Genomic DNA, 24,554 nt, shown 5'->3' on the forward strand with positions numbered 1-24,554 from the left:
GTTCTGTTTATTGTACGGGTTAGCAAACAACGCTTACTTATTTAGTGAGTCAGTCATAATGGTTAAATCCATTTATTACCTTCCTCTGCCTGTTTTCAATCATAATCTTTATTTCCATTTTGCCTTCAGCACACTGCTGGCAAGGAAGAATTACAAGACCTCTCGTGCACTGAAAGACGACATTAAACAGTTATAAATGTTTGTTTTGGGTAGTGGATTATGGCTGGATTCAGCAGACAGAATTCAATAGTTTGTAGAAGGGGTTGCACGGTCAGTGTTTTTCCACTTACTATCCGATACAGATACCCTGGTTTGAGATATCTGCCAGTACTCTGTACCAATCCGATAATGGTGTCATATGAATAGGCTATAATTCTCATTATGAAGAAGAGAATGGGAATCATTGTTTTATGTTCAAGGAAACATCAGGCTCAGCTTAAAGATTACCTTGCAAGATAAAATGTAGGCAAGCAAAAACCTTAGAACATACCTTAAAGATAAAGAATGAAAAGAAACTAAATCTATTAAGTTAAAAAAAACAGGATTCACCTTATTACCCAATCTAGTTTTTAACCCAAAACAAATGCTCTACCAAAGACATAACAGAGAGAGCTTCTTCAAACGTCTGACCTTGAAGTCAGTTTATCTCTAAATGGTAAATGGACTCAGAGTTCAGTATCTTGTTCAACGACGCTTTGACATGTAGACTAGAGTGAAAGATGTCAAAGATATTGCCAAAACTGAATGATGAAAAACACATTTTTCCAGTTCAGTTTGAAGTAGTTGATGTCTGGTGAAATTGGTAACAAAGAGGGTGCTGCACAAAAAAGCTCCTTGCAGTCGCCTTGTTCGTTGCCAGAACGCTGTACTAGGAATGTACAGTATTCACCGACTTGACTCACAAACACACACCAAGCTGTACTGAAACTTGAAAATGTGAAATACAAACCAGTAAGGTTGTGCCCCACTCTGAGCGCAACCTTACTGAAACTTGAAAATGTGAAATACAAACCAGTAAGGTTGTGCCCCACTCTGAGCGCAACCTTTACTTTGAGGACGAATGATCTCCTCTATGTGACCATTTCACCTAGCAACAGCCCGCAACCACTCACCAACAGGTTGTGACCAGAGGTTGTTATAGGGGGTCTCTGATAGGTCTCTAGGTCTATGTGACTGAGGCTGAACCTACATAATATGTCTGTCATCACCAGCCATTTTATTAGGTACGTCTTAATACTAGGTTTTACTGCCTTTTGTCTTTAGAACTGCATTAAATCCTTTTTAAATCATAGATTCACTATGTTGCCATCTATATTGCTCTGTGTTTACATTATAGCATAGCTTTCCTGTTCTACCTATTCCCAATGGTGCCCTATGGGTTTAATTATAGTGAACGTACTGTCATGTTCAAGACCATTCTGACATAATATGAGCTTTGTGAGATGGTTCTTTATCCTGCTGGAAGTAGAAGATGAAAATGGTGTTCATAAAGGGATGGTGATGGTACTACTTAATAATCAAAAAGCTAATAACAATAATACTTGGATTACTGATGCTCAAAGTGTGATTAAAAATTCTCCACACTAAGCTGCACCTGAAGTGCTGATCCAATTACATTTTGACGTGCTTATGCAAAATCCTCACTCTGAATATTACAGCAGAGACTTGGATGACAGGAGTGGCACTTTGTGGTGTTTGTATTGCTCTAGCCACTCTACTTGTGTTCAGACTGAAGCAAAAGTGTGATCATAAACAAACAGAGCTTCTTTTAATTTAATAATACTAGTGGCCATATAGCTAGGAATATGATTGGTGAATGACAATGGCAACAAAAAGTTGGCAGGCACACGCTAAGTGTTGTTTGCCAATAAGGTGGCATAGACTGATTGTAAATGTTAAGGCAGCTATAGACCATTAAGAATAATAAACACCAGCAAAAATATATAGAAAGAAATACAAAAAGGATGATTTGTATTTTTGGATATTCATTTAATGATATCACTTTTTCCACTTGTACAAAGATGTTCACAGAGTAAAAAATAAACAACACATAATAGCAAAGGGTTTCCCAAAGTAAACAGGGAAAAATTAACAATCACATCGAAAATACTTGTGGTGATCTTCAATATTTTATATTTTACAGAAAAAAATATTCCAGTTTTATCACATGATCGTGGGTTCTCCAGACGCTTATGTTAGCATAGAGTTGTTAGCTGTACACTGGAAATACTTTAGGTAACTTTACAGACATTCACAGAGGTGTCTTTGGTGTGTTTGCCTTTAAGTGGAGTTGCTTAAGTACCTCCGCAGGCATGTGGGCACATAAAGGGGTTAACTGATACAGGTGTTTGTGCAAGACAGAACATGTGCTTGCATTATCGCTGATGATGACAGATCTGCACACACACATACACACACACACATACGCATCCACACATACACGCACCTGCACCCCCTCATGCACCTCTCATTAATTTGCTTTGGAGCTTACTGACCTGTCTGTAATAATAGCAGTCATGCAGTGGATCTCTGCTAGTCTCACAACAATATAAACACTCTGTTAGCTGCATTCTGGCTTGTGCCTGTTCATAGTCTCGTTTAGTACGAATGAGCAAAACCGGGATCCTGCTTGCCAAAGAGAAATTGTGCATAGCGTTACATGCAGGCTATTTTTTAATCAAGGGAAACACAATACACATCCACTGTTTGCTTTACTTTTTGTCAGCCAGGCCGGTTAGTATGTTTTAAGTGTATTTTGGTTGAGGGATAAAACGGTGACTATAAACCATAAATAAGGTATCCGAAGTTTTGCTGCGTATTGTCAAGTGTTTTACTGTAATTACCTGTGAAACAGAGGGGGATATGTCAACTGCTCCACTCTGTACTTTTTCTAATCCTGCTTACCTCCTCTCTTTGTGGTGGCAAAGCAGGCTGAGGGCTCCAGTATGGAGAAGGGGGATTTAGTCTTGACTCTGTCCAGACTCACATCTACTTAGACTGTCTGATATTCTGGGGGCAAAGCTCTTTGATTGACTTTACTGGTACCAATGAGTTTTAATCTTCAAAGATTTTAATCTGCTGTTTTGTCTGTTAGTCACAAGAGGTGGGGAGGAGGGTGCTGAGGGCTGTTAACAGTCACAATGTTGCACAATTTTTAAAAAATAATAGACACAGATATAAAAAAAAAAAGCATGACAAACATACATAACAAAGTCTTAGAGCCAGATAAAACAATAAAGGCATCAGTTTTTTCTTTGCACAACTTCATTTAGTGTCTTAAAGGTCATTCACAGCAAGCAAGCACTGATCCCGTTGTGGGGTAGTACTGATGAGTTACACTCAGCAAAAAAAAATTGCTGACTGTTTTAGTTGGGCTGGTGTGATCGGGAAAGGCAGCACAACCCCATTTTAGTCCACACCCCTTTATGGACAGATAAAGGAGAGCATGAGGTGATTCTGTCTCTTAACCCTGTTTTCAGTCAATGACAAAAAAAACACGAGTTCCAGCATCATATCACACCATGGGGCCTGACTGCATTCAAGCAAATATGCAGCCTTTAAATGGAGTGAAAAGCACATTTTATGCTTTTTGAAGTCCAAAAGCAAATTCTGAACTTGTTTAACGTCTGCTTAGACAACGAAATAACCAGGAAGTTCAATATATGTCCATCTTCCTGTTTCCTGGTTGGTCAGCTGACACTTTGTTGTCCACTTTCACAACGGCAGTAGCTGCTCCTTTTTTCTTTTTCTTTTTTTTACTTAGGAGGGCAAAGTTGAACATTTAAAAATCCTCATTGGGATTAGAGTAGTGAAAAAGGCAGTTGTCAAAAGCAGGAAGGCTTATGTAAAGATATGTTGTTATTTGACATACAGTGATCCTGTAGTAGTAAAACCTCATATTCCTGATTTCCACTCTGAACAGCAGGTTCTGGGATCATAAGTTGCAACTGCTTTTGAGGCAGGGGCCCATTGTCTAAGCCAGCTTTAACTCCATCCAACTCTAGCTGGGAGGGATCACAGTCAAGGTCTAGGTTGCCCTTGGTCCTCTTCCTGCGAAGATAGCATACCACTCCCACTGCTACTGCTATCAGTATAAGAAGTAGCAGGATCACAATTGCAGGGGCCAGCACTTTGGTTAGCTTTGGATCCTCAACCAGTGGAATAGTGCCTCTAAGGATTCGAGGGGCTGTATGGACCTCGGTGCAGACGCTGTCTATGCCATTGGGGGACCTTAATGGACTGGCACACACCATGTAGGTGGAGTTAGGATTCAGGCCGTTAAGTGTGTACTCCAGCAAGGTTGGAGGGAGATTGAATTGAATTTGTCTGCGATCTGGTCCAGAGAGATTGCGGTAGGTTAAACGGATTCCATGGATGTTAGGCTGCTTTTCAGTGTAGCGATGAAAGTCCAGGAGGACAGAAGTTCCGGTTATCTCACGCAAGCTGATGTCGAGTGTGTCTGCAGTGACAGTTGGTATGTGGGGTTCTGCATCAGGTGGTGAAGGTGGGTGATGGTTTTGGATTTCACAGTACATGCCAGAGGTACCAGGTGGACAGGTGCACATTACCTGACCACGTTGGTCCAAATGACAAGTACCCCCATTCAGACAGTTGTGAGAGGGACAGAAATTCTCCTCGTCTGGGTTTATGCTGCTACTGGGGGACGCAGGAACAGGGGGGTCCGGAGAATCACCTTCTTTTTCAGTGGGGTTGTCACTGGCCCGAGGAGCGGGAATTACCTTAGTAGTTGTTGGGAAGGTAGTGACTAGAGCAGGCTGGGTGGTAGTTGTTTTTACAGTACTAGTGGTGACAGTGGTTGTGGTAGGACAGCCAAAATCTCTATGATCCAGTCTTTCTAATACCTTTCCAGCATTGATAGGTGGGAAATGGCAGCGGGTCTCCTCTGTTTTCTCAAGGGTGATGCTCTGGGTTCTGAGCCATCTCGGGAACCATGCTAAGTTGCAGAGGCAGTTGAAGGGATTTTGTGCAAGTGTGAGCTTTCTGAGGTGGGGGAATAGCTGGGAGAACTCTTCAGGGAGGCCCTGCAGACTGAGGCTGCTTATGTCCAACTCCTGCAGCTCCCCAAGGTTCTGCAGGTCCTGAACCTTAACAGGACCCATTGGGTTTCCAGCCAGGCTAAGGTGAATCAGCCCTGGGGTCTCTTTAAGCACTGAGGGAAAAGACTCGATTTCGTTTTCTGAGATGTCCAATTCATGGAGATTCTTCAGACCAGTTATGAGCTCCTCATTCAGACTGGTAAGCCCCACACCTCCCAATTTGAGTGACTCGAGGTTTGGGGTCTGAAGGTCTGAAGGACCCAAAGTGGGTAAAGTATTAAAGCGAAGGTCCAGCAACAGCAGATGAGACATTGATAGGGTTGGAAGGGATGTCAACTGGTTCCCCTGCAGTTTGAGTTCAATTAGGTGCTCCAAGCCATTAAAGGCTGCAGGGTGGATAGTCTTGATGTGATTACTATATAAATAAAGACGCTCAAGCAGTTTCATACCGTGGAAGCATTCCTCTGAAATGTGAGTGATCTGGTTGGATGACAAGTCTAGGTTTCGCAAAGAAATCAGAGGTTCAAACACCCGATTGGGAAGATGGGTTAGTTTATTTTGACTGAGATCCAGCATGTCCAGGTTCTGTAGTCCATTAAAGTCCTCAGCTGTCAAGCCTTCAATCCCATTGGAAAACAGGTAGAGGCTTTTTGTGACTGGGTCCACTCCCTTTGGCATGGTAGAGGAACGTCTTTGGAAACAAAAAATGGATCCTGAAGAACAGCTGCAATCTACTGGGCATTCGCTAGAAAAGATGCCATCAGGAAGGATGAGGAGAAACACAAAGGGGATCACAGGAATGTGAAAGATCTTCATGGTGCTGACTCTCTCCATGCTCAGCCTGAAACAAGATAACATAAAAAAAAACCTATTAGTCAACTGTATAAACATTCATAGTAATAAAGAATAAGTACTGACCGGTAAATAGGATACAACAGCAGTATATAAACATTTTATGGCCTTTGTCATCAGTCACATACATTTAAGGGCATGTAGAACAACAGAGATTTTCCAAATTGGCTTGAGTGAGTTATTGATTCACAGCGTGCTCTTTACTGAATTTCATGAAGCCAGATTACTATCAAAGGCTTTAACTATGTGCAGCCAGTGATCAAAGGTGGTCAAACAATAGGGCTGTGTCCATGACCTCAGTCTCGAGCCTGATGCCATACTCTGTGAAAAGCTGACATAATGGCACCCTGCCACACTTTTCTGGCTAAAAGACATTGCCTATGTAATAGTCTGTGCAGCAAGATATATGCAGTGATCTCACAGTTTTAAATTTAGATCTAGACTGCCAACACAGCACCGTACACTCTGTGGGATTAAAGTTAACAGTCCTCCCTATGCGTCTGTGTCTGTGTGTATAATGTATGCCACGCTACACCCGATTGTGAAGAATTGGCCATATGACTCACACTTCCCGTGTTGTTGATACACAGCCTGCCAACTAGTTATATATGTCTAATAAACGTCTTCAACTGGGTTTGAAGGAGGAGTTCTGCTGATGATGAGAGTAGAACATCAATAAGATATATTACAGTGATTCAAAGCCAAAATGAGCCCAGGCCTTAAAACAAATACACTGGAAGTGTCAACACAGTGCTTGAAAGAACTCAAAGGAGAAGAGGGATGTGAAGAGGCATAGAGGACTGAATGTAAATAGAGAAGTCAGACAGCCTTGGAGAACGAGGCAACACTATCCACCTTCGATGATTTTAGCAGTCAACTTTATTTAATATCACTATTTAATTTTAGTTACTTGAAAAAGTGGTTTTAGGGCTTTAAATGATGCAGTTGTTATTTGCACTACACAAACACTGTTCTTACACTGCTTAACTGGGGTCACTCCTCATTTCACCAAAATAGCCAAATAAATTATTGTGTGTTTTATTTTTTGATTCTATTCTTTTTTTTTCTTCTTTTTTCCCCCAAACTTACATGTTAATATGTGAAAAATATCTCCTTTAAATTAAATAAATAGTATAAAAATTCCATAATCTCTGGTACAGGTTCAGCATTTGTTGTCTTTGTACTATTTATGATTAAATACAGGGTTTAAAATCAAGTGTTGTTGTTGTTTTCCTTAATTGACTCATGCAGTAGGCATCATTAGCCATGTTTTGCTGTTTCATTAATACAAAGTATAAGTTTTAGGCCCGGTAAATGTTACTGTGGCAAAAGAGTAAATGTAAATTTTAAGAACTTTTCAATATCATGCTCTGGTCTTTCTTTTCACTTTTTAATAAAACATGCACAAAAAAAGTCATTGTATCCAATGTCTGAACTTGGAGAGGAGATCAAGGCAGCTACATCAGTGAGCCAGAGGAAGGGCGAGTATCATCTCATCACACCACAGCTATGGCATTTATTTTCCTTCCCTTTTGGCATACTTTTCTTTCCGCTCCTCCTTGAAATTGCAACCTCCTTGGAAAGAGTTCCCCATCTCTTATTTTCCTTCTCCAGTGTATAAACTAAAAGCAACTATGGCATAGGCTTGAGCTCCCACTGCCAACTCTTTCCAACAAGGCAGAACTATTGTTCTGTTCAGCCAAATGTTAATGACATGAACCTGCTCAAACCTTACATGTTTATTAAGCAAAACAGCTAGCGGGTTTTTAGAGTCTGCACCTGCTAACAGGATGGAAACACTGTCCAGCTTTGTCAGCCATGCAGAAAGTTAGACGCCTTCTGTGCTGGAAAATCTCGTGCTGAAAGCAAACATGACATAAGCTTGCTGGCGACTATGACTAAATACACACACTCACTTAAACAGGTGATATAGTTTATTTTCACCTGTTCAGAAATTCATATTCTACTCAACAAATACTTGAGTCACAACTCCAAAGGCCAGATATAGTCTTGGAGACTCATTTTTTGAGACCAGGCTCAGAAATTATGGATGCATAGATGAAAAAAGGGGAAAAGAAAGTGTAGCTGCTGTGCTGCATATGTGTGTAGAGCAAGGAAAAATAAAAGGATTTGGGAAGATAAACAGGAGATAAAGAGGATAGGGAGAATCAAACAACAGCTGGAATGCATGCAGATGGTTTCAGGTTTTCATAGCATCACTGTGCAGGGTGCTGCATTTTAGTTTCAGGCCATGATATCGCGTGTGTATTAGAGAGGGTACACACACGTTATTTTAACCTTCTTCAAAATGTAGAAAAAGTATATTGAGTGTTAGAAGTTGTCCAAAAAAATGTTCTTATTTCTTCTGGACATAGCGGAACTTCACTTTGTTACAACATATCAGGGCCAGACACGGGTATAGGGGTCCGCTGCCAGAATATACAACAACATCAAGGCAGCTTTGAGAGAAGAGTAAGCTATGCAGATAAAACTGTGAATATTTTTCTTAGAAACTCATCGTGGCGATTCTACCGTAGCTCCCCGGGGCAACGTGTTTATTTGAGCGTGCCTCATTCCAAAGTGGGCCAGGCACATCTGATAACCCAATGGAGGAGAAACTGTGGTGGAGGTGGATGGGGAGGAATTTACCCAGCGAATATAGCCAGATCACAGATAAACTGTAGCTTGATAGTTTAGATTTGCCTGCTTTCTTTCCCTTCAAATGTGTGGCTTATGCAGATCGGAGGTTAAGATAAGGTGCAGTTGTGGCGTCAGTGCAGCATTGATCCAATATGCTCTGGTACTGACTGCCTCCTGTGAGTGGAGGTGGAGGGCTGAAAGAGAGATTAAAATTTTGAGGAATGGCCCTCCCCCCTCCCTTTTAGCCTTCTTTCTCTCTCCTTGAGTTGTAATTTCCTTTTCTCTCCCCTGTGCATTTGAGATATTTCTGAGACAGACAGCCGGTGAGTTTGAAAAAGTAAGGAAGCTTATTTTAGGTTTATGAACCGACAATGGATTGAATTAATGTGACCTTGTCTGTCTGTCACGCGATAATCGTGCTTACTTCTGTGGGGTTTTTATGCATGAGTTCAGGTTTCTGGTCCATACTAGAAGAAGACATGTTGGCTGATTAATACACAGTATCACCCAAGAGCCTGAAACAGTAAGAGGAAAGCACACACACACACAAAAAAGAAAAAACAGACTTTGGGAACATCTTTGCATAATAATAGTGGGGAAAGCATTGCCTAAGAGCCTTAGAAAGAAAAATCAACGGAAGGAACAAAAGCATTTTCCCCTCTCCCCCCCTCTCACTTCTTATCCAGGTTTTTCTTTCTTTTCAAGATAAGGAAGAAAAGAAAACACAAGCAGCAGTGAAGACGAGAGCGGGTTTCTGTCAGCAGGGGCACCAGGGTGAATAAGGCCTGGCTTTGAAGTGGGCTTCAACAATTAAATCCTGGCTGGATGAGTGTCAAGAGTTTTTATCTTTAGAGCCGAAGGCCAACACTGAGGGGTAATGAAGGCAACAAGAAAGTTGTGGTGTGTATGAGTTTAGGCTGGTCACACGTCATTGTGCATAATTTGGCAAGCCGGGTCAGAGAGCAACATGCCAAGTTACTGTAAGAGGATAAGACTGCTCAATGCAGAGCGTAGGCTTCCAATAAAAAAGTTCCTTATCTTTTAAGGGAACAATGCTTGTGGTATGCACATTAGAGCATCATCTACGTAGGTATGCACAGGCCTGCTGGCTCTGCGGTGCCCTAATATAATATTTACTATTTCTGCAAGCTGAGCTAACTTATTATAGCTGGTTCATACTCGATTTCATATTAGTCATACATAATAATCCTTTCCAGTGTCAATCTTTTCCCTCTCTGTTTTTGCAGCTTTTCCATCTATGAGAAGGCAAAAGCCCACACACTCCAAACACACTCATGTTCTTGTCCCTTTCCACTGTCAGCAGTGTCCCAGATGGATGTTGTTATCCACAATCCTGTGGGGCTATCCATCAACGTGACAAAAGGGTCAAGAGATAATTAGAAATGAAGCTGAAGGGGGGAAAAAACACTTATGTAGAATATTTGATGATGACAAGATTGCATGTAATGTAGCTCTGGAGAGACATGAAAACATCTGTTCAGACACCAGAAACACAAAGCTTAAAGTATGAATTCAAACAATGTCAGCTATGTTAACGCAAGACTGCCATCACAGCGTGAAATGCAGGAAATATTTGTTTATAAGCCAACACGTTTTTTGTTTGTCATTTTGATGCTGGTTGTACCTGTTGAACTATGGTAGATAAGAAAACACATTTTTACGGTGGCACGAGGAGCGCAGCACTTGATGTCATCAACGCTCAGTGAAGGGATGCTCAGAGGTTTTAGGATCATAACAGGATAGCAAGATTTTCTGCTTACACAAAAGCCATTGGCTGTTTTCTTTCATCATTGTGTGCTGTCAGCGCAAATAATGGTAAAATTGTAACGAGGCAAGAAAGGATTAGGTGTCTCTTAAGATCAAGGCTCAGCTGCATTAAAATCTAAGTGAAGCCAGTCGTAACTTTGTTAAAAAGACAGATCACATTCCAAAATATGCTCTGCTAATGCAGCACTTACATCAAGGTCAATCAAGAAGACAGAAAACAAACACGCCAGGCGGAAGGGAGGGGAATGTGAAACAAGAGAAGAATGATCGTTTTACTGAGTTTGTCACTGGTAATACTCCTCTTGAAGCCACAGTATCACTGCTGTGCTTTGTAGTGGTACAGAGGGGGTTAGGCTCTGTAGCAGTTTTACAAACAAAGCTTCCTACTGATTTCAGCCTTACCACAAGAAAAAAGGGAATTAATTCACCCATTGTACATCTGCTTCTGCTAGTGCTGAATGATGGGGCTGATGTTTTCATAAACGGGCAGGTTGTAGTTGGTCCGCTTCCTAATAACAGATCAATGATGCACTTTTCTCAACTTTCTACACTTTAAGCGTTCTATACTGTGATTTATATCTCAACTAGCCGCTTCAATATCGGTGTTAAAGGCGGCTCTTTTCATCTGCGGATTTATAGGTCGAAACGTGCCTGCATATTACGACAATGTGAAGCAATAATTAGAGCCTGCAGCTGGAGAACTTGAAAGAGAGCAATAATATACAGTCCAGGGGTGAATGGGAGGGTAGTAGAATAGTAACACTCACATAAAACTGTGTATATCTTCAGCACTGTGGGGCAGCTCTGTGTTTGAGTAGTTACATTTTGGATTTCGGTGTAACACATCTGTTTTAATGTGCTAAGAATGAAGTTGCAAAATACAGTTGCAAGGGAGACTGAGGAGGCTAGCGTGGCCAGTTCAGCAGGGCTTAGGTGGTGTGGCAACTTCAGATCAAATTATGTTAAAACCAGGGCTCTAAGCACTGGTAGGAAAAATTTATACTCATTGCAGCATCCTTGATATATAGGCAAAACAATTTGTGCATAAACACGACACCAACTTCAAGCCTATTTTCTGTCATTTACAAACCATTACATTTTTTAGGTTATATTACACATGGCTACAAGGGTCAGTATAAGATAATTACGGATTATTTTCATCTATGAATCATGCAAAGCTATTCTAGCAGAGTCCAACAATGAGAATGTGTGAAGCTGAATATGAGAATAATAGTGGCCCGCCACTGACTCCAGTGGCAGAAGAAAGAAAACTAAAGATGCTATATAAATAAAGACAGCAAATGCTAGCACAGAAGAGTCTGAAAGCCAAACAGTATTTCTTCCATTCATCTGGTTATATAGCATCAGTCCATGGAACAATAAAACCAATGAGCCAATGAAGCATAGAGTGTCTCCTGGCGGTCAGAGGTCAGGCTCTGTTTCCACTTCTCTTGCTATTCTGTTGTTGTCTGTTGTAACTCTGGCCCAGACAGCATAGATAAAAGGCCTTGTTCGACACAGGTACACACCCAGCTCCAGTTACACCCGTGTCTACCTGAGCCTTATAAGTCCTCATCTTCACAACAGGTGTTTTCTCTCCTCCTCCAGGGCAGCATGAAACTCAAAACCTCAGGAGTGTGTCTGAGTAAATGTTGTTACCTGCGCCAAACTTCCAGCCTTTACCGGCTGCGCACTCCTACCTAAGCGGAGGCGAGAGGGGAAAGGAAACAAGCAGAGGTGGGCAGCCAGGCAGCCAAAACCAGACGAGCTGGATCTCTGCAGTAGCATGTGTGCAGTCTAGTTGTGCCTCCTCTGAGCTTTAGAGCATAGAGGTCATCTACTACGAGTTCCAAAAGGAAATGTGGGCCATTTCCTTTTGTTTTATTGCTATAGGATATGACTGATGGTGTAGTAGACGCTAGACCCAATTTTGTTTTCATAAAAGCTCACATGAGAGGAGACACAGGATGCACTGACGGAGGCTGTGTCTTCTATTATCTTCTTATTCTGTGTCTCAGACACAGGGTCCACTTGTTTTGTCTCGACTTTGACGCCAGTCTCTCATCAGCGCACCCTGCCCTGTGACCTTTGGGGACAGACAGACAGTCAGAGGTCTCACATACGCATCTATCTGCTATCCTCACCATGGGAAACTCACATTACACAGATACAGCAGATTTCAGTTCACCAACGACAACCTGTGCTTTGATCTGTTTTGTTATTTCTCCTTGGTGTTTACTCCTGCAGTGTTTCTTGTTCCCTTGGTCTTTTCTCTGTTGGTCTTTTCAGTCAGACACAACAGCAAACCACACCATTGAAGAAGTCACTGCCTGAGTCCAAGAGTACTAAATCACCAGGAAACAGTAAATATGACATCCTTGTGTCACAAAAAACTGGACTTTCTCCAAGTCTGGGCTTGTGCCTTCATATCCTGCGTATGGCTAACCACGCCTCTACCCAGAATCAAAACTTCATTGTGCTTTCTGGCACGCTGACCCTGTTTGCAGTTGTCCACACATCTGTGGAGTGTGTGTGGTAGAAACACCCATAGCAAGCTGTGACTGACAGCAGGTAGTGATTCAGAATGACTTCTATTGACAGTCCTCAAAACACCTGACATAACAGGACGGTGCGTCTGTGTGTTGCATGTGTGGTAAGTTTTGCGGTTTAAAGCGACTGGGTGGACCTGTTCTATCAGTGAGCCTAAAATAATGTGCACACTTTGACACTCTGTCTGCTCCAGTAGCATTCATTTGACTCCGGTATGACAAATGCTAGTTTGTCCCCTGGCCACTATGACCTTTATCTACCTGAAACCAGCCAGCCTGCATTTTTTTTCCATAGTACAAATCACTTTAGTTTCCTGGTAAGTCTCCTTTAAAGCATAGGCCAGAATTAACATAAACCACTCTTAAGCTTTGCTTTTATTAAAAGATCAGGGTATGGTCCTACTTTGTGGACAGCTGTTGACACTGTTTTCATCTTTATCCTGTTTGTATGATTCAGGCACAAAGCAGGATTATGAGTGCCTCCAGGTCAGACTGACTGACAGGCTGGCAATCCTTGTTAGACAAACAAAGCCACACGTACTGACGAAGCGCTCGTATATTATCCATCCGCCTGTCTGTGTCATCTTTCTTCTTATTGTTTGAACCGTTGTAGCTGCTACTGTTTATCTGAGTATCTACTCTAACCCCCCCCTGCCACACACACACACACACACACACACACACACACACACACACACACACACACACACACACACACACACACACACACACACACACACACAAATACAGCATTATAACAGAAGGTGCTCTTGTTTAACACGTCACACAAATATCTCTGAAATTCCCTGTCTCAGCCTTGTGATTTTTGCGCCCCGCACTCTACTTGCTCCTCTGTTTGCCCCTTTTGCTTCCCTCAGGTTTGTTCATGTCGCTGACAGGAACACAACTGGAATCTGATGAAGGCATGTCTTCTCCACTTGCCACAACAGCCCTGGGAGGCCTCATGGCTGCTATGTAGCAGCCTACATGCTCATTAGACTAATGAGAGCTCCGGGCTAAAGTAATGGGGATGGTAAACAGAAGCTTAAGGGGAGCAGTAGTGCTGACAGGTAAATATCAGCTTCTTTAATAAAAATGCAGTTTAGGATTTAGACTACGTTCAGCATGCAGACTTGGAAATATACATTTAAACACACAGCACATGACAGTTTTATCATTTGACTGTGTCAACACATCTTTCACCTGTCTGCAATAATACAACAAGATGAGCACTACAGGACATTTCTCTCAATGAGATGTACAGAGGTCAAAGAGATAACAGGTCTTATTTGGTATTTAAGCTACATCTTAAAAGGGAGTTTGCCTTCTCTAACTGCTCAACTATGACAATATAGAAAATGAGAGAGGCGATGGGAAAAGAGCCGAGTGAATTACTGATAAATTGTCTATTTTAGCTTTGAGCTAAGCCGCTGATTTGGTAGTCTCTGCTGTCGAGTGAGTGGCAGATTGAATCACGTTCACTTGTCAGTATTATTAATTCTTTGTTACGTAAAGATAGTGGCAGTAGTGCAGCTGTCCTGCTTTTTCTTCTGTATCAGAAACATCACTCGGAGGCAGGCACCATACCTGTTTTTCTGGGCCCTAACCCTACACCCCTACCTTTTCCACAAGTTACCGTTTGTTATTTTTCTAGTTATTCTTCTCTGCAGTCTTTTCCTTTTAAAAAAACAAAACAGAAAAACAACTTAGACATGTGCCACACACAAGATAAATGTGAACTGGAGATCGTCGGTGCTGATTACAATGTCACAAAGGAATTTATTGTGAAACTGCTGCCTGTGTCGGCACCGCGCCAGCGCTGGGGAGCCTGGCTGGCAAATCAACAGTCAGGCGGCACAGTTTTCCCAACCCCCAAGGTTGACATGCCTTTCCTCCGTAGCCTCAGGTGCCCTGTGACTTGTTTATTAAGAAATTACAACCAGTGTTTTTTAAGGGTATTCAAACTGGTCTCTTGGAAATCTGAGTTCATTAACTATGTAATCCTTTTCATAATTTGCTAGAGAACCAGCCCCCCCATTCAATATCATTCCTTAAATATAATGCATTACATCTCAATTATTACTTCATAATCTCCACTGCAATGTCTGGAAATTAAATTTAAAAAAATCCACAGACACACAATAGGATGCTGTGAGCCAGCATTTTATCACCACACTGACATGCTACGCTACCTGTGCCAACAGCTGATTAAACAGGTGAGCTCTGCCATGTTAGAGACTGTAAAGACCTCATTCAGCAACAGTCTATTAAGACATCAACAGTGACCCACAACTCAGCAGGCTGCCCACAGCAGGTGTGCGTTTCCTAACACTTAAACAAGATGAAGGAGGGGAGACGAGGAGGGTAATGACAGCAGAGGAGGTGTAAATAAGTGAGCCTTTAGCCTGCTTTTCCCTAGAGGCTGTCAGTATGCACAATTCAGGATACATTTCTGCCGAATGCTGCAATCTATCTTAAATGATGGATTGTATAGAAGGCCATCAAAATCAGTGTACAGTATACCTCTTATAATGTGAAAATAAATCAGCTGATCTCATTTGTATGTCAAAGAGAAATAAGTAGAAACCAGTGGATGGTTCACATTCAAATTAGAGTGTGATTTATGACCCAGATCTTGGCATTTGGTATAAAAGATGTGTGTTTCTGTAGGTCTGTGTTCGGTTAGTCAAAGCCAGAGAAGACCCAACATTCAGTAAAAGAGAGAAGACATAAATGGTTCTTTGTTATCGTAGCAATTTGTCTACATTGAGAGCAGTTTACTGATTCTCATCGACACAGTCGTTCAGGCTAGTCATTAAGTGAGTCAAGCAGATTCCTGAGCTGACCTGTAACATAGGGAACAATGCTTACCTGTGTAAGTGTTTGCTCACACGTGTGTGTGATCTGGCTATACATATGGTTGAGTCACGGTATATAAATATCCCGGAACACCTTTGTTTGCTCTTACATGTTTGCTTTTAGGTAAAAATATTAACAATATTAAGTGACTCTTGCCGCGGTGTCAAGAGTGCACTAACTTGTGGCATTTCTGGACATTCAAAGCACACCCAGACATTTGGCTTGAATTCAGCCCCTCGTTATGTACGTACACCCATATTTTACCTCGTATTGAAGAGCGTGTAGGTGTGGCTAGACGTGTGTAGTGTTACAGTAAATGCTTAAGAAAAAGGCAGGAAAAACAAGCATGCAGGATGTCAGCGTATGCTGCAGTCAAAGGCAGTGTTGATGTTAAAACTTCAGGATCATGGCATTAATGGAGTCAGTGTGTGTTTTAACACTGAAGCATTGACTGCATAGCAAATACTTTACAGCGAGCGAGTCGAAACCTCGACCTGAGGAATGTCTGCATGTTCTACAAGCCAAAAGCAGCAGGAGAAGAACTCAGTTTCACCAGTCTTCTCGGCTCATCTCTGTTTTCCCTGAGATGGACGAGGTGGGGGAGGCAATTAGTGAAAGTAGCGATGTGCGTCCAGATGCTCAAGGCTATGCCATATCCTGTGTGTGTGTGTGTGTATCTTTACAAGCCTACACAGTTCCTGTTACAGCTCATTGAGAACTAGCACGACACAGGCTGGATGGAGAATGAGAGGTCAGAAGGAGCGTGTAGGTGAATCCTGCTCTGTCAGACAGTAAAACAAGACAAGCCGACTAGACTCTTGATACAGCAACACATTAAAAAGCTGCAGATTGACTATTCTAATGGCCAGTCTGAAGTTTAGCGCTCATTGTTTTTGATAGACTGCATACCGACAGGATTGTGTTCATTTTTTGTCTGTTTATATCTGGATTTCCTGAGAGGGGTGACTCCACTGATCAGGACAAAAACTTTTAAATGATAAAACAGATATTCTTCTTTTTCATGTGCAATACTTTAAGATTATTGTTGGAATATCATCACGATGGTGTCACCAGACTTTGAGGGGATTTGAAAGTAATGCCAAAACAGCAGAAACCATGTAGGTTACTAAGAAAATGTTTTCAACAAACACAGGGTCATTATTCTACCTTTTTCTCCAGCAACCAGACCGGCATGCTAAACTTCAAACTTCCTCCATTCCCCCCTTTCCTTCTCCCTCTGTCTGAAACTCTACACAGCCTCACTGTATCTATTAAATGCCGTGTGTGCTAAGAGAGGCGCTCTTGTTCTCCTGCCAGTCTTGTTAAGAGGCTCAGAGCTGTGTGAAAGGATCCCATTGAGGGAGCAGAGTGTTATGGTTAACATGGTAAAGACCGCCAACTGCGTGCCGTTTGGGTTTCTTGGTGCAAATATTCACAGGGCTGTATTATTTAGCCCGTGCCAAAAATACTACATTACTTTTCTGTCTATTTTTTCTTCTTGTATAATAACTTAAGCTATCTTTGCACCTTGGTATCAAGTAAAACGACCACATCTTTCAGATATAATTAAAACTCACCCCATGAAGATGCTTCCACTATTCTTCTTCAGGTCTTCTTTCCCTGTAAGGAACACAAGAGTTGTAAAAACAAGCCAGAGAGGTGTTGCAATATTTTTCTGAGTGCCTCTTTTCTACTTATTTGGAATCCAGCCCCCTTTCATGTCTTGTCAAAAGCACATAAGTGAAACAGGAAGTTTTTTTCCTGTTAATTGGGTAAATTCCACCCGAGTGTGGGAGCACGCCGAGCAATGGCAGAGCCGTGTGGCAACAACACGAAAATGATGGAGTGCCAGAGGAAGAATGCGGGCCGACCACTCTTTCTCCATCATCTCCTACTACAGATGGACTGTAGTATCGGTCCATCTGCCATAAACTGCAGTTGTGTACTGTACGCAGAATTGTGCAGCATGTTGTTATTCAATCAAATGGTTTTTATTTCTATTTCAGAGCAAAATTAGGCTTTCCACTGTAAGCCAAGAACAGCTTTTCATTTTATGATATCAGCTGGCAAAAGCTGACCGCGCTTTCTTCATTTCTTTCTTAATGGTGAACATTGCTTTAGCCATAACCACAGCACAATTTGTGCGTGCGTTCATGTTCGTGCTGCTTTCTGTGACTATTATCTGGTATCAGATGTTATTTCTGAATGTGATTACAGGATCATAAACATTAGTTGGTTTGGGGAAAAACCTAAAGAGTGCCTGATGGATGTTTTATTTGTGAGAGGCATTTAGCCAAAAGCACTTTCAACATTCTTTTCTATTGGCAAACTGTTGTTTTTTTTTTTCTTTTTCATTGATATAATGCTGTTCTAAAATGGTTTCTGAGATAATTACCTAAGAAACACAGCATGCCCTTTCTTTCTCTGTGTACTGTACAGCATTGTATATCTGTCCGCGGAGCATAAACCGGCCTGACTCTTCCAGAAAGTTCCCGCTAAGCAGCCATTTTTCATATATCTAAGCTCTGAGTCACAGTCTGTGGATGCGAAAAACAGAGTGACTACAAAACCACGTGTTATACCTGGCTTGTGTGACTCCTGAAACCTGACTTCACTTTGCGTGTAGCATATCTCTGAGCAGCCACATGCTTCCTTCATGTCAAGGGTGTAGTGTTTATATCTGAAAATAACCTGTTGCACTGCAGGGCTGGCTTTGGCACGCTGACCTGTGTTGAGGCCCGTGCTGCGCTCTGCATCCATGTGTTTATTTGTCTGTGGGACTGCTACACAGAAGCTTTTTTGTGAACGTACGTGTGCGGTCAGTGGGTGTTTTTCCCTGTGATTTGCATACATTCGCACAGGTAAATCCAGCAGTGGCTGAGCGAGCGCTTCTTGCATGAGTGGCTGCTAAGTTAAGTACGGGGACTCCTTTCTGCTGACACAACCCACGGATCTGTTACCCGAGGTCACTGTATCCCGCTCTCAGACAGTCCTTCAGCTGAACTGTAAATGTTTTTGCTTTCAAAGTGGAACTAGACACCCTAAAATAGATACAAATTGTCTTTTACCGCTAAACGTCTTACATGACTGCAAAAGACTAAACTGCTAACAACAGTGTCCTGGTCTTGGTTTCCCTTAATAGCTTAAACAATCTCTTCCACTATTGTCTCAAAGACATTCGGTCTTTAATTAGTGCAGACTGCATGCTACCAAAACATTTGTAGTATCTTTTAACCTGCTTTGTACCTCTTATTTTCTCTCTTTTCGCTATTATTGGCTTACTTTGATATTCAATCTCTCTCTGACTCCCTCTGTCCTTTTTTGGGAGCACTGATACGTTTTAGCTTTCCTCTCCACTGTAATTTTCTTCCTTCCTCTGTGTTCATCTGTTCAACATAAATATCACCTCACCCTCGTCGCCTCTGTTTCTCCTTCTCTCTCTTTCTTTCTCCCTCCCTCTCTTCTCCTTCCCATCTGGTTTAAACTCTCGTACGATAGGAGGGAGCTGAGCAGCTTGACAATAACACTGGAACCGTTTTGTTGTGGAGTAATCACGTAAAACTGAAAACAGTTGGTTAGCTCAATGTATGTTCAATATGAACTGAAAGATTGCAGCTCAGAACATCAGTCCAAGCTAAACTGCTAAAAGAATTGGGTGGAATAAATAAACAGGTGCCTTTTACTTGGATGGCTGGCATTTAATGTGACACTCTTGGAAGCTTCTTCTTGGGTAAATCTGTACCAGTGACAAGTTGCGACTTGTCATTGATACAGATTTGTCACTGTCACAACTGCCTTTCGGTTCATGCAGGCTGATGCACGATCGTCTTCAGGCATATGTGCATGCATGCTCAGATGTTTCTGAGTAAGGCTCAGGCTTCTGGCTCTTTATCAGGGTGGACAGCGCCAGATAACAACACTATCTGTGTCTGCTGGTAGCCGTGTAAATAGACCTTAAGGAAAACGGGACCCGGCGGACTAAAGCACTGTCTGGTGCGATGAAAGAGAGCAACTGTGTGCATACGTGTCACCTTGTAAGCGACACACGCTTACATGAAAATGTGAGTGACCACTTTCTATGGTCTCACACACTTGGTGACCCAGCTGCGAGCAGACGAACACTAACCCAAAGGTACATGCACTTCTTAGTGAAACATTAACAACTGACATTAAACTTAATGCTTTGTGTCAAAGTTTGTTATTAATACCCCAAATTTTCATTTGGCGGCAAATAATTTAGCCCTGTGCTTGTGTGCGCGTGTGCATTTGCCCTTGCTTTTGCTCTTGCCCAGTAAAATCTGGTTCAGGGCTCATTTCCTAATTACAGTGCTGGCCAGAAGTAATTACAACCTTAGATTAAGAGCCGTTTCTCCTTTTTTTATAGGTTCACTGAAATGCAGCAATTTGTGGTGACTTGGGACGAGCATCCTCCTTCTCATCCTCTCTCTCTCTCTGTTACTCTCCATCTGCCTCTCTCTCGCTCTCTCTCGCTCTCTACTCCATTGGAATTTGGGGGATTTTATTTTTTGCCTCTTTGCAGATTTTCCACTCAAGTGAGAAGGTTAAAAAAATAGCGCAGTTAATCACATGAGCGGTTCATTTCAAACAAGAGATAGGGAAAAGCTGTGAAATATGACTTTAGTGGGCCTGCGTGTCTCTGTGGACATATGGACACGGAGGACAGCAGTTATTTGGGGTTTGCACTCAATCCGGGGCACTCCAAAGCCCGCAGATCCCTTTGCATGTGTGTGTCTATTTATGCAAGGTTTTGAAGTGGTTCTTCTGAACGCATCATTTGGATGCATCGGCAAGCTCTTCTTCAATTTAGCTTGGCAGGCGTATGGGCTGGGGTTTGCCCTCCACATACCGCTGGTTCAGCATTGATGTTTGAGGCTGAGGCCTTTGAAGCCAGGGGTTTTATTTAAGACGCCTCTTATAACGGAGGAGCTCCAGCTCTTAGTTGTCAACCAGAGAGCAGAATCCCCCCACCCCCTGCTGAGAAGCACCTGAAAAGGGGTACCCGGAAGGAGGATTTGCACTCCTTGAATCGCTCACACAGACTCCTTGCTAATTGCGATGAGACTCCAGCTTCACGTGTTCTCCAGAAAAATAAACACACGCACACATATTTGCACACTTACTCCAACTTTCTGTCCTGTCGACTCTCCTTTCCCTCCCCGCTGCGTAACTGCCCCGCTCTTGTCCTCCTTTTGTACCTCTACCCCCCATATCTCTCCACTCTTCCCTTCCCTAGGCCTCCTTGCCTCACGTACCTGACTTTTAACCCTCTAATCCCTCTGATACAGAGGGAAGGGTGATTCAGCCACTGCTGCTAATTGGCATAAAAAAAAGATAAATCCTTCCCTTCTTAAACAGTTTGGAGAAAGAAAAGAATTATTCATTATAATAATCAGTAGATTTATAGGCAGCAGATGCTACTGTAAGATGTCCAGCTCATCTTTTTGTCTCGTCTCAAAACAAAAAACTTAAAGATCACCAACTGTCAGTCATCATCTGCAGCAGATTTAGACATCAGTGCTCTTTCCCTCTCGAGCTCTTTTGCACAGATAATGAAACACTGGCCTTGATTTTGTAAAAGAAAAAACCCCCCCCAGAAGTAATAAAAATAACAGATAAAGGTACAGGCTGACACAACGTTGGTAACCAGATCTTGATGGGTCCTGTGGTTTCAACATCACTGTCACAGTGGTGTGACAGCAGGCCTGTGCTTAATTGTATAAATTAGATTCTAGAACAAAGGGGTCGCCTTAGTCATGCTTCCCCATCCACAGTCAGACACTTAAGGGGAATAAATATACCGGAAAGTGGAGCACGGATAATCAGTCCGAGGTTATTATGTATCCCGTGCACAACTGCAAGTCTTTGACTTAAATTTTTACATCACAGAAGACATGCAGCTTCCTTGTTTATCTCTTCCTGTAATCATCCTTCTTTCATCACTGAGACGGTTGTGTCAACAAGTTACTTTCTAGGTCTAACAGTCACTGAAACATGAAGCGTCAAGTCTCTACATGTTTTTAGTCTTACTTAACATATTAAAAAATTCAAGCACACTTCTGCATTCTGTAGTATTCCAAGCTGTGCCCACAAACAGTCTGTTGCGCTGTTGTCTTGCCATCTCTTCCACACATTATCCTCAAAGTTCTCCACATTAGTGGAGGATAATTGGTCTCCTGTGGCTGCTCTGCAATTTCTGTTGGCCTAATATAAACAGATTACAACTATTTTATACTGTCAGAAACACATTAGCTTCTCCTGTAGTGTAATTATAGTCTGTGAGGAAACACTTGGTGGTAATAGAGAGGCTTTTGGGGCAGTTTGTGCTGCTTATTTGGCCTTGGGACGGATCGGGTGATTTGCAGCATCTGTTTGTGTGGGCCTTATAAATGATGCTCATCTGAGGACTGAATTTAGGATTCAAGTGATGAGATATACTGTGATTTATTAGATTAGATTTATTTTTTTTTTTGATCAGGTGAGTATTTGGAACTATTCACATAATAAAACAGAGATGAAAGAAAGCTGGTGAGATTGACGTTAGTATGTTTAATTTGGCACATTATTTGGAAAGGTGAGATCATATTTTCAGACACAGACACACTGAGATTTGTCTAAACCTGCTGATCCTGTCACTTGATTGGATGCTGGTTTATTGGTGGGCTTGATCACTGTGAGATTTAATCTTTCAGGAATGTGACCCCATGGCTCACTGCTCTGCTGCACACTTGCAGTAGATTTCTACCTTTCCGCACATCTGCGCAACTGTTTCATTTTTTATGTCTCTGCACCGAAATGCCTTCAGCTAAAAGTCAAATTGCGCAGAATGTTAAAAATAATAATGAAGTTATGTAATCCCTTTTAATAACAGTAGCAGCATTTGATGGACAGCCCAATTATTAGTAGCCTATTGCAACGGGGCTTCAGTAAGCTTTTTACTGGCAGCTGGCTTTTGGCGTTATACAAATGAAACATGGTTGTGTTTTAATCTACGGAATTACTCAAAATCTGAGGTTTAATCAGCGCATGCTTCATAATGTTGCTCCTATGAAACATAGCCCTTACTTCCTCGACAGTTTGTGCTTCACATTGAAAGCAATGACCGTCCAAATGCTAAAATAACCAAATGTACTAAATTTGCAACTTTGAGTGGTGTGCGTATTGGAGCCGTTTCAGCGCTCGTGTCCTGCTGAACTTGGTGTTGTGGGACGTCCCCTTGTGTGGTTCCAAAAACAGCTGTCCTCTGCGGTGGACACCGCTCGGTGCGGTGTAGACATTCGGCACGGCTCTTGCATGCTGCACGGCGTCCTGCGGTCCAACACCAGCCCGCCTCATTACCGTCCCGGCGGCTCTTTTTGCACCGCGCACACGCTCGCGTTTTCTGTTTTCTGGGTTTGTTTGGTTTATTTACGCGCTTTCCAAATATAAAGGAACTCGCGTTTTGTTGTCTGGAGAATTAATGGAGCCCACATCTCCAATAAACCTGTTGAATCCAATGACTCAGCGGCGCATCTATGCAAATAACCCATTTAAAAAAAATTTTTAATTCAGATTTCCACTTAGTTGCTGTGCATTTACAGGAGAAACAGGTTCGTGTTTAACGCACTGTACATTACAAGCAAAACGCGTTTTTGCAAAGCAGACACGAGTCTGTTGAATTATTTGAGCGAGTTTTTGTTAAGAAAGTTGTCACAGGAGAGAAAAAACTCGGTACCACTGTCAGCTTGTGCTCAAAAGAGGAAATAAAGCCGACAAACAGCTGGAGTGTTTTTTTCTGTTATACATTCATTTTATTCTGACAGTCAGTCGATTCAGATGTTTTTAAAATGATCATTTACTTAACCCCGTTTGTCAATATATCCCTGTTCACGCGTCTTTACGCTGGACTCGATCATGCCGAAAGTGTTTTAGAGCTAAAACACACACACACATACACACACACACAAAACAAAACAAAACAATATTCACTCTACCATTTAAAATATAAGTAAGTATAAGTAAGTCAACTCTTACCCGTAACTTCGGAAAAGTGAAGCTGGAAGCGCAGTCGCGCTTGTGTCTTTATCCAAGAAGAGCACTTCAACGATATAACTCCAAACCTGGTAGTTTCCCTGCGTGCGTTCTCGGAAAAAGAGACCTTTCTGTGAACGTATGAAACTTACAAGGAACGGTCTTCATGAAATCCTTGGAGGGGTACCCCTGCCTCCATGTCAAGGAATGCGTTCAAGTACCAACTCCCTGGACAAAAAGCGCTTTATTGGTGAGCACAGAGGAGAGTTTAAAGCGGAGGAATGGGAGGGGCGAGGCGCGCTGCAGTTGGGCGCACTCCTGCGCTGAGCGGAGAGCAACAAACATCTCACCTTGCAGCTTTGCAGAGTGCGAAGGAGAGAAATTCCAGGCTCTTTTCAGCTCACTATTTCTTAATTCCTACCTGCGTGACCTGTTTTGAGCAAGATACATTACTGATCTTACTATTTACTTTTACAAAAAGTTAGTCGCATTTCCTTTGAGGGACCATTAACTTTGCCTCAGAGCACTGTTTGTGGCTTTCTCTGCAAGAAATAAGCAAACTGATACAGGTTTTTGCTTGGATACAGAGAATGGTGAGAGCAGTCAATCAAAGTGACCAGTTGATCCCCAATTAACCTTCTGCATAAATAGGGAGTGCCTGCAAGATTAAAAATAGAGTGGACCAGAACAGGTTTGATTAGAAAGATTGAAAGTTAAAAGTCATGGATAATCTGAATGGAGATTAGCAATGATCAGAAGGTGGAGAAAGTTATACTGTTTT

General features: G+C 42.1%; 2 protein-coding genes across 3 annotated transcripts in view; one reads left to right on the forward strand and one right to left on the reverse strand.

The window, feature by feature from the left end:
• Nucleotides 1–24,554, forward strand: part of coro7 (coronin 7) — a 107,872-nt gene that overhangs the window by 54,512 nt on the left and 28,806 nt on the right. The gene's annotated exons all lie outside the window — the stretch shown is intronic.
• Nucleotides 1,476–24,069, reverse strand: vasnb (vasorin b). Its single transcript, XM_080905962.1, has 3 exons — nucleotides 23,777–24,069; nucleotides 17,323–17,365; nucleotides 1,476–5,898 (listed from the first exon to the last, which is right to left on the reverse strand). The coding sequence occupies exons 2-3, from the start codon at nucleotides 17,325–17,327 to the stop codon at nucleotides 3,825–3,827; spliced, it is 2,079 nt and encodes a 692-aa protein (XP_080762088.1). The 5' UTR covers nucleotides 17,328–17,365; nucleotides 23,777–24,069; the 3' UTR covers nucleotides 1,476–3,824.

This window comes from Rhamphochromis sp. 'chilingali' (assembly GCF_963969265.1).
Source record: "Rhamphochromis sp. 'chilingali' genome assembly, chromosome: 15".
NCBI classification, from domain to species: Eukaryota; Metazoa; Chordata; class Actinopteri; order Cichliformes; family Cichlidae; genus Rhamphochromis; species Rhamphochromis sp. 'chilingali'.